Source organism: Gekko japonicus, unplaced genomic scaffold (genome assembly GCF_001447785.1).
Source record: "Gekko japonicus isolate JY-2015 unplaced genomic scaffold, Gekko_japonicus_V1.1 scaffold488, whole genome shotgun sequence".
In the NCBI taxonomy this organism is placed as follows: domain Eukaryota; kingdom Metazoa; phylum Chordata; class Lepidosauria; order Squamata; family Gekkonidae; genus Gekko; species Gekko japonicus.
This window is the reverse complement of record NW_015176466.1, coordinates 102,141-116,442: the sequence shown is the minus strand read 5'-3', so window position 1 is coordinate 116,442 and position 14,302 is coordinate 102,141. Positions and strand designations below refer to the sequence as shown.

The 14,302-nt window shown below is 48.0% G+C and overlaps 1 protein-coding gene across 1 annotated transcript in view; it reads right to left on the bottom strand.

Annotated features, from left to right (window-relative positions):
* Positions 1–4,010: 4,010 nt before the first annotated feature.
* LOC107123752 overlaps positions 4,011–14,302 on the bottom strand; it is an 11,106-nt gene continuing 814 nt past the window's right edge. Inside the window, exons 2-5 of the mRNA XM_015427091.1 lie at positions 10,645–10,724; positions 8,925–9,089; positions 8,199–8,330; positions 4,011–4,267 (exon numbers count right to left, since the gene is read on the bottom strand). Coding sequence (XP_015282577.1) covers positions 4,131–4,267; positions 8,199–8,330; positions 8,925–9,089; positions 10,645–10,723 — 513 coding nt within the window. The 5' untranslated portion in view covers position 10,724 and the 3' untranslated portion in view covers positions 4,011–4,130. The remainder of the gene's footprint in view (positions 4,268–8,198; positions 8,331–8,924; positions 9,090–10,644; positions 10,725–14,302) is intronic.

The following is a 14,302-nucleotide window of genomic DNA, read 5'->3' as shown; positions in this document are numbered from 1 at the left end:
GCAAATTTAGCCACTTCACTGCTTACTCCCAACTCCAAATCATTAATGAACAAGTTAAAAAGCAGTGGACCAAGTACTGATCCCTGTGGTACCCCACTGCTTACCCCCCTCCACTGGGAGAACTGCCCATTTATACTCACTCTCTGTTTTCTATTAATTAGCCAGTTTTTGATCCATAAAAGGACTTGTCCTTTTATCCCATGATTTTTGAGCTTACTTAGGAGCCTTTGATGAGGAACTTTATCAAAAGCTTTCTGGAAGTCAAGGTCTTGCAGGTGGGTAGATGGGTGGAGAGAGGGATTTCCAAATTCCTTTCTTTCCCCACTCGTCTGGGCCAGTGTTCCCTCTAAGCTGAGTGAGTGTGAGCCAGCTCACAAGTTTTTAGCCTCCGGCTCTCAGATTTCTGTCTCCGCTCAGAAAGGGATGGCTCCAGAGCAAACTGATTTATGCAGCAGCCAAATCGCTCGCTCACAACTTTGATGCCAGGAGCTCACAAAGTAGAATTTTTGCTCACAAGGACTCCACAGTTCAAAGGGAACATTGGTCTGAGCTCTTGCTTTCAGGTCCCCAGCTTGTTTTAATGCCTTCGTATATGTGCTTATTTTTTAAAAAAATTTTTTTAAGTGTAATGTTCATTGCTCGTGGGTTTTTTTTTGGGGGGGGGGGAGGTGTTCGTTACCTGGTGCACCCTGATCAGATGGGAAGAAGAAGAGTTTGGATTTATACCTCGCCCTTCACTTGGAGTCTCAGAGCGGCTTACAAACTCCTTTCCCTTCCCCTCCCCACAACAGACACCCTGTGAGGTGGGTGGAGCTGAGAGAACTCTGGCACAAACTGCTCTTTCAGGAACAGCTGTGCCAGAGCTTGTGACTGACCCAAGGTCACATCAGCAGGTGCAAGTGGAGGAATGGGGAATCAAACCCGGTTCTCCCAGATTAGACTCCGCACACTTAACCACTGCATAAAATGTTTTAAATAAATTCTAAAGGGCCTTTGCAGAATGAGTTAGGATGGATTCAGTTTAAACTACCACCAATTATCCACCTAGATTTGTTTTAGTTGTGTAGCTTAGCAACAGCGGTGAACTTTGAGCTAAGATGTCACCCCCCCCCCCCCCTACTTCAACCCCCCACGCTTAGAAAAGCCACAAGCAAGGCTGTGCTAGCTTCCTGGAAGCCTCACAGGGGTTGACTTGCTGGCAAGACGCCTTTGCGGAGCTGCAGGAGGCAGAAGAGAAGAGATTGGATTTCTACCCCGCCCTTCACTTGGGAGTCTCAGAGCAGCTTACAGTCTCCTTTCCCTTTCCCTCCCCACAACAGCCACCCTGGGAGGTCGGTGGGGCTGAGAAAGCCCTTTCCAGAACTGTCCTTGAGTGAACAGTTCTGACAGAACTATGGCTTGCCCAAGGTCATCCAGCAGGTGCAAGTGGAGGAGTGAGGAATCAAACCCCATTCTCCCAGATTGCATTACAGTAAAAAAGGTAAAGGTTCCCTTGCTTGAAAGCCAGTCGAATCCGACTCTAGGGCTCCGGTGCTCATCTCCATTTCAAAGCCGAAGAGCCAGCGCTGTCTGAAAACGTTTCCGTGGTCATGTGGCCGGCATGACTAAACACCAAGGCGCACGGAACGCTGTTCCCTTCCCACCAAAGTGGTACCTATTTATCTACTTGCAATTTCTTGCTTTCGAACTGCTAGGTTGGCAGGAGCTGGAACTAGAGACAGGAGCTCACTCCATCATGCGGCACACCCGGGTCTCGAACTGCTGAACTACCAACCTTCCACAGCCTGCAGTTCAGCATCTTAACCACTTGAGCCACCGCAGCTCCTGTCGTTACAGTATTGCACCCTTATCAGGACAGTCACTTCCACAGGCCAGCTAATAGATTGCCAGTACTGCTACTTGCATGCAGATGTCTGAACATAAGAGAACCCATGTTGGATCATGCCAGTGGCCCATCCAGCCCAACACTGTGTCCCACAATGACCAAAACCCAGGTTCCATCAGAACCATCAGCGAGGCCAGAACTCCAAAAGCCCTCCCACTGTTACCCCCCCCCCAAAAAAAACACCAAGTATATAGAGCCTCACTGCCCCAGAGTGATCCACCTATACCCTGTGGCTAATATGGACCTCTGATCCATGATTATCCAGTCCCCTCTTGAAACTGTCAATGGGAAATGGTTGGGAACTGTCAATTCACCACTGCAGTAAATTCTACATGACAATTCAGGGCTATTTTTGTGCAGGAACGCACAGGAACGGAGTTCCGGCTGGCTTCCAAGTTGGCCACGCCTAGCAGGAACTCATTAGCATAATAGGCCACACCCAGCAGCAGAAACTCATTAGGACTGGTTATATTAGGGGTGTGTGGCCTAACATGCAAAGGAGTTCCTGCTACAAAAAAGCCCTGGGCTTTGACAACAAACAAGGTAAACAGAATAAGAAGCAAAAGGTGGGTGTGGCTGGATGACAACACTTCTAGTAACATGGGTAACAAGCTCATTAGCAGCCCTCCCACTGTTACCCCCCCCCCAAGCTGTCAGGGGTGTGGCCTAATATGCTAATGAGTTTCTGCTGTTGGGTGTGGCCTATTATGCTAATGAGTTCCTGCTGGGCTTTTTCTATAAAAAGAGCCCTGCACATGTTAATTACTCTGTGGGTGAAGAACTCCTTCATCTGTTCTAAACCCACTGCTTATTACTTTAATTGAATGCCCGCAAATAAGAATAGAAGTCTGGTGTGGAATGAGAACAGTTTTCCTGTAGGTCATTTTTTATTTATGACCTGCCTTTGTACCCAGTGGGAACCCCACAGTGGCTTACGTTGTTCTCCTCGCCGCCATTTTTTAGCCTCACAACAGCCCTGCGAGGAATCTTCTTCCTCCAATTTAAAATACAACCAACATAGCAAAAAAAAAAAAAAAACCTTTCAGAACTTGTAGATCAAATAAATGCACTTGATGTCCTGCCGCTTCAGCAGATAAGTAATCAAAAGTGCTCAGAATAAAGGTGTGTGGGTCTTTTTAAACTGCAACTTTTAATCTTGCTGCATGTATTTTGCATCTAAAAATGGCAAAACCCCCCAAGATTTCTACTCCCTTTGACCCATTTTCAAGTGCAACTCTATGGCTGTGATCACACAGTGTTCCCTCTAAGCTGAGTTAGTGTGAGCTAGCTCAGTTTTTTAGCCTCCAGCTCACACATTTTTCTTAGCTCATGACAGCTCCAGAGCAAACTAATTTATGCAATAGCCAAATCACTCGCTTACTGTAATGCCAGCAGCTCACAAAGTAGGATTTTTGCTCACTCCACAGCTTATAGGGACCATTGATCAAACACACTAAATCAGGGGTGTCGAACTCATTTGATATGAGGGCCGGATCTGACATAAATGAGACCTTGTTGGGCCGGGCCATGTGTGTCATAAAATGTAATATCAGGTAGCAAAGATTCACAAACACAATTAATTTTTTAAACTTAAAATAAAAGCACACTTAAGACATTAGCACTCTTGCAATGTTTTGCTTTTTTAACAGTGTCTGATAACTGACACCTCTTGCTCTGAATTATTGCACCAAAATGTCTGTGCTGTTGCAGTCTTGAGTGTGCTGTTCAGGTGTGTATCTGTAAGCTGCAAACCTACGATGGTGCAGCAGCAGCAGCAGCAGCAGCAGAACTGGAAGAAGCAGCAGAAGACAGCCAGTTCCACTGTGAGCCTGATAGAAGCCCTCCAGCCCCTAGGGACACATGTTTGACACCCCTGCACTAAATAATGCACTTTCAATTCACTTTCAATGCACTTTTGCACCCGGAAAGTGATGAAAGTGCATTATTTAGTGTGTGAGATCACAGCCGATATCAGCCTACAGTCGCTTTGCAACCAGTATTCCAAAATGTGCTGCTTTCACTAGCTATTACAGCCTATGGACATTGAAAGCATTTTAGGACAAACAGAAGACACCTTTTTTCAAGTAAACCAGACATTTATTAAGGTTTATATTCCAATGGAGGGCTCCTGTTTTTTATTTCCTCTCCCCTCCCCAAGCACAGAAGCAGTGAAGTCAGATGGAGAGGATGGAACCGTTTCAGAAATGTCAAACCGGGGAAAGAAAGGAAATGGCCGGACTGCTGTTCATTTCTTCCACTCGTTCTTCTCATAGTCCCATTTGGAAGAGAGGCCTTGGACCGGGTTCACTCTCATATCCAGCATTCTTTTGGTCTGCATGGCCACCCATTCGTCGGACAAAGTGTGGGGTACTGGCCCCAAAACTGCAATGAGAGAGAGAGAAGCCCCTTGCAATATTTATCAGGAGGAATCGCAGCCCTGCCCTGGAGGGACCGGGCTAGCCCGGACTCATCTAATCTTGGGAGCTAAGCAGGGTTGGCCCTGGTTAGTACTTGGGTGGGAGACCACCAGGGGTCGTTTTGTAGAAAAAGAGCTAGGGGAACTCATTAGCATGACTCATTAGCATATGCCACACACCCTGACACCACCGGAAGTGTGTCATAAGGCCACACCCCCTGACATCACAGGAAGTGTGTCATAAGGCCACACACCCCGCCCCCAACGGTCCCGGCTGCCGCCGCCAGCCTTGCAGCTCCACTGCTGAGCCCTATGAGGGGCCCTGCAATGGATGTGCAAGGCCGGCGGGAGTGCAAGGAAGCCCCACGAAGGCCCTCCCTGGCCCCAGGCAGGCAGGGGTGGGGAGAGGCGGGGAGGAAGCAACTTACCCTCCCTCTTCTCCTGCCTCCTCCTGGCTGAATGAGGGCCGGAAGCGGGGCGGCCGGAAGCAGGGGGCGGGGCTTCATCATGTGCCCTGCCCCCACGCACCTCAGGAAATTGGAAAGTCTACACCCTTGACCTGGGGAAACTGCGATCCCCCCCGAAATGACCTCTGGAGACCACCAAGGGAAAGTCCGGGGGTCGCCGTAAGTGACTTGACAGCCCTTTCCACCACCAAGAAGCACAGCCAACCTGGCTTTCCTCCAGCTGTCAGCCCCTCAATCGGGCAACCTCTCCAAGGTCACTTCCAGGCTTGATTACTGCCACTCGCTCTACGCAGGCTGACCCTTGAGGCTGACCCGGAAATCACAGCTGGTACAAAATGCGGCGGCGCACCTGCTGACGTCAACGCCTGTGCAGGCTCACGTTTGGCATGTGCTTTGCCAGCTGCACTGGTTACCAGTTGAGTACCGGATCCGCTTCAAGGTGCTGGTAATCACCTTCAAAGCCTTATACGGCCTGGGACCAACATACTAATCCTAAGGGACCGCCTCTTCCCGTATATGCCTCGAAGAGCTTTACGCTCTGTGACGAAATGGCTGCCAGGCCTTAAAATGGATGCCAGCCTGGTAGTTCCTTACGTTGGGGGAGGGGTACTCCATAGAGAACAATGGAGCTGCCACACCTCCCTGCCTACAGTTCCCAGCAGCCTTGAGGGGAAAGAGGGGGGAAAGATGGACACAACCCAGGGGCGGCGCCAGGGAGATAAAGGCTTTGGCCCTTGAAGAGAGTCTTTAGTCTCCGCCTGGTATTCGGCCTGATCTTCAGCCTTTGGCTGTGTGTGGACAAGAGCTTCAAGGGAGTGGACAGGTGGGGGCTCCTGTCACCGCAGACTCCGTGGGCGATCCAGGCCACTGCAAATTGTGGTGGCAGTACTGGTGACCAGTCCAGGGAAGGGCTGCGGTTTCCCTCCAGGGGCAGAGGAATTGCATTTTGGTCCTGTTTTATTTTCTGTGCCCAGGTTATGTTGAAGGGCCTGGGTTTATTTTCATGCCTAACCTGTATATAGTTACATAAATCTTCATTTTTGAGTTTAAAAAGCCTGGTGAGCCTTAACCACATAGTCCTCCCCGCTCTGCACATTACCAGGGGCAAAGGGAGGCCAGGTAACAAAAACGGTCCCAAATCAGAAAGGTTCCCAACTCTCCAGGGGGCGCCCAACGTACTCACTTCCCAAGGTGGGTAATTTAGTCAGAGGGGTCTCACTGTCCCTCAAGGAAGGCGGTAACTCAATTCAGTGAGTGGTGGCAGCGGTAACGAAGAGAAATAGTCCCACCAGGCAGGGTGAGAAGGCCAAAACAGGGGCTTGCGATCCACAGAACAGTGGCTCAGTCTCCCAGGGCTGAGGACGGGTCCCTGTTCCACCACACGCTCTAGTAATCAACATCTCCTGGTGGTCCCTGGCCCAAAAGACGTCTGTCTAGCCTCGACCAGGGCCAGGGCCTTCTCTGCCCTGGCCCCCAGCTGGTGGAACATGCTCCCCACCAAGATCAGGGCCCTGAGGGATCTTACTCAGTTCCGCAGGGCCTGCAAGATGGAGCTGTACCGCCAGGCCTTTGGTTGAGGCAGTGGGCGTCCACACATGGCCTCCCCGAGGTTGCTGTCTCCTACCTACTGGCCACCCATCTACCAGCAACCGGCCATATCCATCAGTATGAACGGGTTGGAACGTCCCCAGTAGCTATAACCACTATTTTTAAATGTTTATACTGTGCTTTTAAACTTTACTGTAATTGCTGAGAGATGGTGTGACCCGCCCTGAGCCCGCTCGCGTGACGGGCAGGGTACAAATACGATTTCTGTTAAAAAAACATACCTTTGAGGAAGAGCGCACAACCTTCTATCACCTACCTATGTGGCCTGAGGGGGAGGGGTGTGTGCATGAATGGAGTTCTGCACAACAGAACATCCCCCCCCCCCCAAGACAAATTGGCCTATTAACAATGTACCATCTGGCTTGAAAACAGACATGATAAACCTCGTTAATAGCCAAAACATGAATTTCAATTTCTTGCACCCCCTAAGAGGTTTACAGAAATGCCAGTTTGTTTCCACCGGAACCTGCATCATTTCATGTGTGAAGTGGAACTGCAGACTAAAGAGTCACTTCAGGCATCTGACCTTGTGCTTTATTAAACCTGTTAGATTTAAAAGGCTGCAAGACTCTGGGAGGGGGAGGGAGGGGCCGCAAGGGACTGACCAAGCCCTCCTCTGCAATTAGCCTTGTTGCCACACTTCACCCAGACATCAATCCCAGACGCCTTTGGTGCAGAGTTCTTTCCGTGGAATTGACACATACAGTACCAGGAAAGAATTTATTCTGTAAATACAGGATTGTCAAAATGAGCTTCTCATGGACAACTGCAAAGAGTAAGAAGAGTCTTCAACCAAGGAAACTTTACAAGCAGTATTTCAAGGGTGTGTGTGTTGGGACTGCAAATTCCTAATTCAGGCAAGGGCGGGCAAGTGGAATAATTGCAAGGCTTTGTTAAGTGCAGTTGAGTTGTGTGTCTGCTGACACAGGCAAGGCCATCCATATTAAAAAGGAAGCTTGGGAAAAAAGCAACTGGTGAAGCAGCTATACTGTTATATAGAGAACATCAGAAGAGCCCTGCGGGATCAGACCAATGGTCCATCTGGTCCAGCATCCTGTCCCACACAGTGGCCAACCAGTTCCTCTGGAGGGCCACCAACAGGACTTGGAGGCCGAGCCCTTCCCCTGACGTTGCCTCCTGGCTCTGGGATTCAGAGGATTAGTGCCTCTGAATGTGGAGGTTCCCCTCAGTCACCAGGGCTAGTAGCCATTGATACTTATCCTCCATGAATCTAAGCCCTTTTTGAACCTGTTTATTCCTGTGGCCATCACTACATCCTCTTGCAGTGACTTCCACATTTTAATCACTCTCCATGTAAAGTGGTATTTCCTTGTGTCTGTCCTGAACCTACTGCCCATCAGCTTCATCACTGCATGCCCTTGAGTTCTAGTATTCTGGGAGAGGGAGAAAACGTTTTGTCAACTCTCTCTAGCCCATGTATAATTTTATAAACCTCTATCATGCCCCTCCCATCTCTTTTCTAAACTAAAAAAGAGGGGAAAGGCTGCAAGAAAATGCAGGGGTACAGCAGGGCATAAACAATTAACTGCCTTCAACAGTCCATCTCTGCTTTAGGAGAGCCAGTATTCTCTGTTCACAAGCTTTGAGGTTTGGTGAGTGGGAGGAGAGCCAGGTCAAGGAATCTTTCAGTTTTTCAACTGACAAAGTAATATTTTTGTCACATAAGAAGTTGCCTTTGTTACTCAAGTGTGCCAAAATGCTACTCTTCCAAAAATACCCACTCCCCTCCATTGCCACATGGTTACAAACTTTTAAACTTTTCTTCCCTTTGAAGGTGCCACTCCGATGGCCAACTACTCACCATACTTTTTTTGCCAAATAAAAATTAAGCCAGTGAGGGCGAGGAAGAAGAATACTCCACCAAAAACGGTCTTCCATTCATTCGATCCCCTGTTCATTTCAGCGTAAGTCTCATGGAATTTGATGCGGTACACTGAAGAAGCAAATAATAATAAGAAGCCAGTTTCTAGTGTTTTGAGATGCACAAGACGTACAAGTCAACGCTCCCCCTAAACTGTGGAGTCCTTGTGAGCAAAAATTCTACTTGGTGAGCTACCGGCATTAATGTTGCGAGCGAGCGATTTGGCCACTGCATCAATTAGCTTGCTCTGGAGCCATAGCTTCCTGAGTGAAGACGAAAACGCGTGAGCCGGAGGCTAAAACACTGTGAGCTAGCTCACACTAACTCGGCTTAGAGGGGACACTAATACAAGTGCATTGAGTCCAAAGTCATTCGTTACATTTTTTTTAAAAATTCTATCCTCACTCTCTGGAGCTTTGGTGGTAACGTTCTGCAATTAACCCTGCAAAGTGGGTTAGACTGAAAAACTGTGTCTGCCCTAAGATCATCCATAGAGCTTCACGGCTGAGTGGAAATTAGCACCCATATCCTCCTGGTGGTCATCCCAGCGCTCTAACCACTGCACCCTGCTGCCTCACAGTGATTTGTAGACTGAGGCTAACCCCTCTGCCCTTCTGCCCTCCACCCCATAAACAGCCACCACCACCACCACCGATGAATACCTACACGCAACCTTCTCGTCAACAGAAAGGGAAGCCCAGGATGCCTTCTCCTTTTCCTTCAGGGCTTTCTGCTCAGAAGAGAGGCTTTTCGTATAGTCAATTGGGGGCAGAGGAGTGGCCCGACAGTCAACATAGGCGGGCACACTGAAATCCTCTGCTTTTACAATACCTGTTCAACAGAGAGAGAGAAAGAAAGAGAGAGTCTCATTTGAATAAGACACGAGGAAATATGGAGTTTTAATCCACAACATAAAAAAAACTCTGCTGGATCAGGCCAGGGGTTCATCTAATCCAGCATCCCGTCTCACACAGTGGCCAACCAGCTCCTCTGGAGGGCCAACAACGGGGCATAGAGGCCAAGGCAGTCACCTGATGTTGCCTCCTGTCTCCGGGATTCAGACGATTAGTGCCTCTGAATGTGGAGAGTCACCAGGGCTAGTTGCCATTGACAGACTGATGCTCCATGAATCTATAGACCAATTATGTAAGCTGCCCTGAGCCCGCTCGCAGGGTATAAATTTAATAAATAATAATAATAATAAAATAATCTATCTAATTCTCTTTTAAAGATGTTTATGCCTAAGGCCGTCACGACATCCTCTGCCAGCAAATTCCCCATTTTAAGCACTCTCTATGTAAAGATGTATTTCCTTTTGTCCATAAGATACAGGTATTCAGATACAGATTCAGCATTGTCATTTCTGCCTGGGAGTTATTCCCAGCCAATGACATGGGGTGGAAAATTTTCCAGTCCTCTTACTTTTTTTGCATGAAAGATTTCCCACCCCACATATGTAAATACAGCCTGTCTATAGTTGTGTCAGGGCTGCTGTCAAATCAGCTGTGTCATACTAAGTAGGCTAAATGTGGGATCTGAAGCACGGGGGGGAAAAACACAGTTCTTGTATTTCCCTTATTCCCCTAATAACTGCAGGCGGTGGAAGGTCAGTAGTTCAGCAGTTCGAGGCCCGAGTGTGCCGCATGATGGAGTGAGCTCCCATCTCTAGTTCCAGCTCCTGCCAACCTAGCAGTTCGAAAGCAAGACATTGCAAGTAGATCAATAGGGACCGCTTCGGGGGGAAGGTAACAGCATTCCGTGCGCCTTGGTGTTTAGTCATGCCGGCCACATGACCACGGAAACGTCTTCGGACAGCTCTGGCTCTTCGGCTTTGAAACGGAGATGAGCACCACAACCCTAGAGTTGGATTCGACTGCCTTTCGAGCAAGGGAACCTTAACCTTTACCCCCTTTTTGCTATCAGGTCGCAGCTTACTTATGGCGACCCCCGTAGGGTTTTCAAGGCAAGAGACATTCAGAGGTGGTTTGTCCCGTTGCCTGACTCTGTGTAGTGACCCTGGACTTCCTCGGTGGTTGCCCATCCAAACACTAACCAGGTCTGACCCTGCTTAGCTTCTGAGGTCAGGCTAGCCTGGGCTATCCAAGTCAGGCCAGGTCAGGTCGGCTAAAGGTGGGATGTGAAACATGGACGAACCCCAGTGCCTGTACATGATGCATTTGCCTTATTCTCCTAACATCATTAAAATTTTGCTAACCTGACTTAAAGATTTAAATTCCTAGCAAAGGCAAAACAAAGGTCTCTGTCGGGATAAATAGCTGGAAAACTTTTCATACAATGAAGAGCACCGGACAAGTGATTAAAAAACAAAAAAAGCTGGAGGGGGGGGGGAAGTTAGCTGAGGAAAGACATTAAGTTCCAGACCTACCGTGTCCATGAGCCCTGACACAGATGGAAGTGGAAATGGCCCGCTTGCCAATAAGGCTACATGCCCTAGAAGCCAACATCCTGAAAGGGAAGAGGTATAAATTAATGCATCAGAAATTACCATAAATGCAACTTACTGCCTAAAGTACAAGGGCAATCTGCTGCTACTTAAAAAGCATTGACAGAGAAGATCTGGTAACTCTGCAGCTCAGAGAAGTATCAGCAGGCAAGGAAACAGATCTGACAACCACAAGACTACACAATATGCCACTGACTTCAGTCTCCTAGCCACCTACCAGCCGGGAGCTCTCCCATCCCACCTCCAAAACCAAGGAGCAAGGGCAGACAAGATTGCCACAGAGCAGTTAACTCCAGATAACAACAATAAAGCTGTGGGTATGTCCATGCATAATCTTTCAATACTGGGATGTTCCTTACACAGCCAAACTTCAGCGCCTCGGCCCATGAAGTCCCACTGTGATCAAGAACGCAAATAAAAATGCTGAAAACTAGTCTCTGAAAGGCTTCTTTACTCCTTTTGAAAAGCCCCTGGATAGAAACCCATTGGGCTCCCCCTCCCCATGAATTCCGCATGCAAAAAAAATCAGACTCAGTGTCATTCATCTTAAAACCTTGAATGACATTTATTTAAGTCTGCACAGGCTCTGCTAGCACACCTTTTGGTCGACCTTCAAGACACCCAGCAAGAAAGTAAGTTTTAGGCATGCCTGTGGGGAGAGCAACAGGTAGCATTACATGCGCACTGGAGGCCTCTCGGCAATGCTTGATGACACCTGTCGGGATTTTTTAAATCTCGTTTTGTCATTTTATAATGGGCACGTTTTTGTAAGCTTTGTTTATTAGTCAATAACAAGACACTGAACACATGACACAGCCTTACACTGAATCAGACCGCAGATCCACCAATGTCAGTATTGTCTACTGAGACTGGCAGTGGCTCTCCCAGGTTCTCTGGCTGAGGTCTCTCACATCACCCGCTGCCTGGTCCTTTGACTGTAGAGGTCAGGGATGGGACCTTCTGTATGCCAAACAGATGTCCTACCACTGAGCTACAGCCCCTCCCCAATATGAACACACAAAGCTGCCGTCTACTGAATCAGACCACTGACTCAGGTGGGAGGTCTTTATTTATTTTTATTTTTCTGGATTTGTATCCCACCCTCCCCTTGACAGGCTCAGGGCGGGTTCCAACAATATCACCTTTCACATCACCTACTACTTGGTCCTTTTGTGAGAAGATGCCAGGGACTGAACCTGGGGCCTTCTGCATGCCAAGCAGATGCTCTACCTCTGAACTATGGACCCTTCCCCACAGTGGCTCTTGGTATCTCTTGTTAGCAGCTCAGGAAGGGGTCAACAGTGGGAGGGCTTCTAATGTCCTGGCCCCACTGGTGGACCTCCTGATGGCACCTGGTATTTTTGGCCACTGTGTGACACAGAGTGTTGGACTGGATGGGCCTTTGGCCTGATCCAACACTGGCATCTCTTATGTTCTTATGAAGGTATCTGCTGTTCTAGATAGCTCACATCTTGCATTTCGATCAAAATGTACACAAAATGGAATTCAGTTGCTTGCTCGTGTTTTTGAGCTTTACCAGAACAAGATCAACATCGCCTTTAGCAGGCAGCACAGTGTGCACAGTTTTCATTGCTTATTGATGAGATTATCTCTCAGTCTGCAAACGGAAGAGCTTCTCCAAGATGTCCATCTTCTTGGCCTATTCCTTGTGTCAAACCAATTTTTCTTCTTTTGTTTTAATGCCCAGACTTGCTCAACAACTGCTGACCAGTGTTCCCTCTAAGCTGAGTTAGTGTGAGCTAGCTCACACTAACTCAGCTTAGAGGGAACATTGCTGCTGACCTTTGGAGCAATTTCTAATACAAAGACATTGTTGCTTTTGGACTTCTTCTAACAGCCAACACAGACATCTACAGTTTTGTACTTACTATCACCATCAACATTATTAGGTTTTAAGGATGCTATACGGTAAACACTATAGAGAGATTTAACAGTTTAAGGCTAATACCTACCTACCTTTGATGCTAAAAGAGGCAGCCCACTGCAGTGTTAAGAGTGCTGGACCAAGAATGGGGAGAACTAGACTAGAGATGTGAAGGCCCACAGGGGAAAAACCCCCCCCCCCAAAAAAAAAAAACCCACCAGAATGATTTAAGGAGAGGGATACTTTTTCCCCCCAAGAGGTTTTTTTAAAAAAAATTCCAACTGAAAAATTGGAAAATTTAGGGAACCACTTTTTTAAAAAAACCCCTACAGAATATTACATCCTTTTAAGTGACAAAAAAACTCATCTCACAAGTGTATAGCATGAAACGGTCTGAGGGCTTACTTGACTTTTCCAAATGGGGAAATCTGAGGGAGCACTGAGGGAACCAAAATAAAACAAAACCCTCTTATACTATAGACAGCATCTCCAGGAATGTTTTTTGTTTGTTTGCTTCAAGTAATTTTGGCAGCCATTGACATGCTACAATGATAACACATTATTAAGGAATTCAGTGTTTCCAACGTTGCAAAGTTTACCCTGTAGTCCTCCGTACTGTAACTCTGAGAAAAGTTTCTGTCTTTTGTCGATTACAGAATTTCTGTTCGTTTGGGTTGGGGTTTTTTAAACTACAGAATACCAAAACTTTCTTTTCCTTACTGCGGAATTTGCTTTCTAGCTTCAGCCCACCCCCCCCACCCCACTGGCAGAAATTAGGACTGCCCAATCCAATGCTCCCTCTAAGCCGTGGAGTCTTGTGGGCAAAAACTCTACTTGGTGAGCGACAGCGAGCGATTTGGCCGCTGCATAAATTAGTTTGCTCTGGAGCCCCATCCTTCCTGAGCCGAGACAAAAATGTGTGAGCCGGAGGCTAAAAAACTGTGAGCTAGCTCACACCGACTCAGCTTAGAGGGAACTCTGCGGCCAACTCCAGGTTGGAGAATTGCTGGCAACTGGGTGCGTGTGTGTTCGTCCAAGGTTTTGGGGAAGGAAGGGACCTAAGTGGGGTACAACTCCATGGAGTCCTCCAGGCAGTGGCACCGACTTCTGCAGCCTGGAGGCCAATGTTCCCTCTAAGCTGTGGAGTCTTGTGAGCAAAAACTGTACTTGGTGAGCTCCTGGCCTTAAAGTTGTGAGCGAGTGATTTGGCCGCTGCATAAATTAGTTTGCTCTGGAGCCCTATCCTTCCTGAGCCGAGACAAAAATGTGTGAGCCGGAGGCTAAAAAACTGTGAGCTAGCTCACACTAACTCAGCTTAGAGGGAACACTGAGTGGGGTAAAACTCCACGGAGTCCTCCAGGCAGTGGCACCGACTTCTGCAGCCTGGAGACCAATGTTCCCTCTAAGCTGTGGAGTCTTGTGAGCAAAAATTCAACTTTGTGAGCTGCTGGCATTAAAGTTGTGAGCGAGCAGTTTGGCTGCTGCATCAGTTAGTTTGCTCTGGAGCCCCATCCTTCCTGAGCTAAGACAAAAAAGTGTGAGCCGGAGGCTAAAAAACTGTGAGCTCGCTCACACCTGCTGGAGACCAGTGTTCCCTCTAAGCTGAGTTAGTGTGAGCTAGCTCACAGTCTTTTAGCCTCCAGCTCACACATTTTTGTCTTAGCTCAGGAAGGATGGGGCTCCAGAGCAAACTAA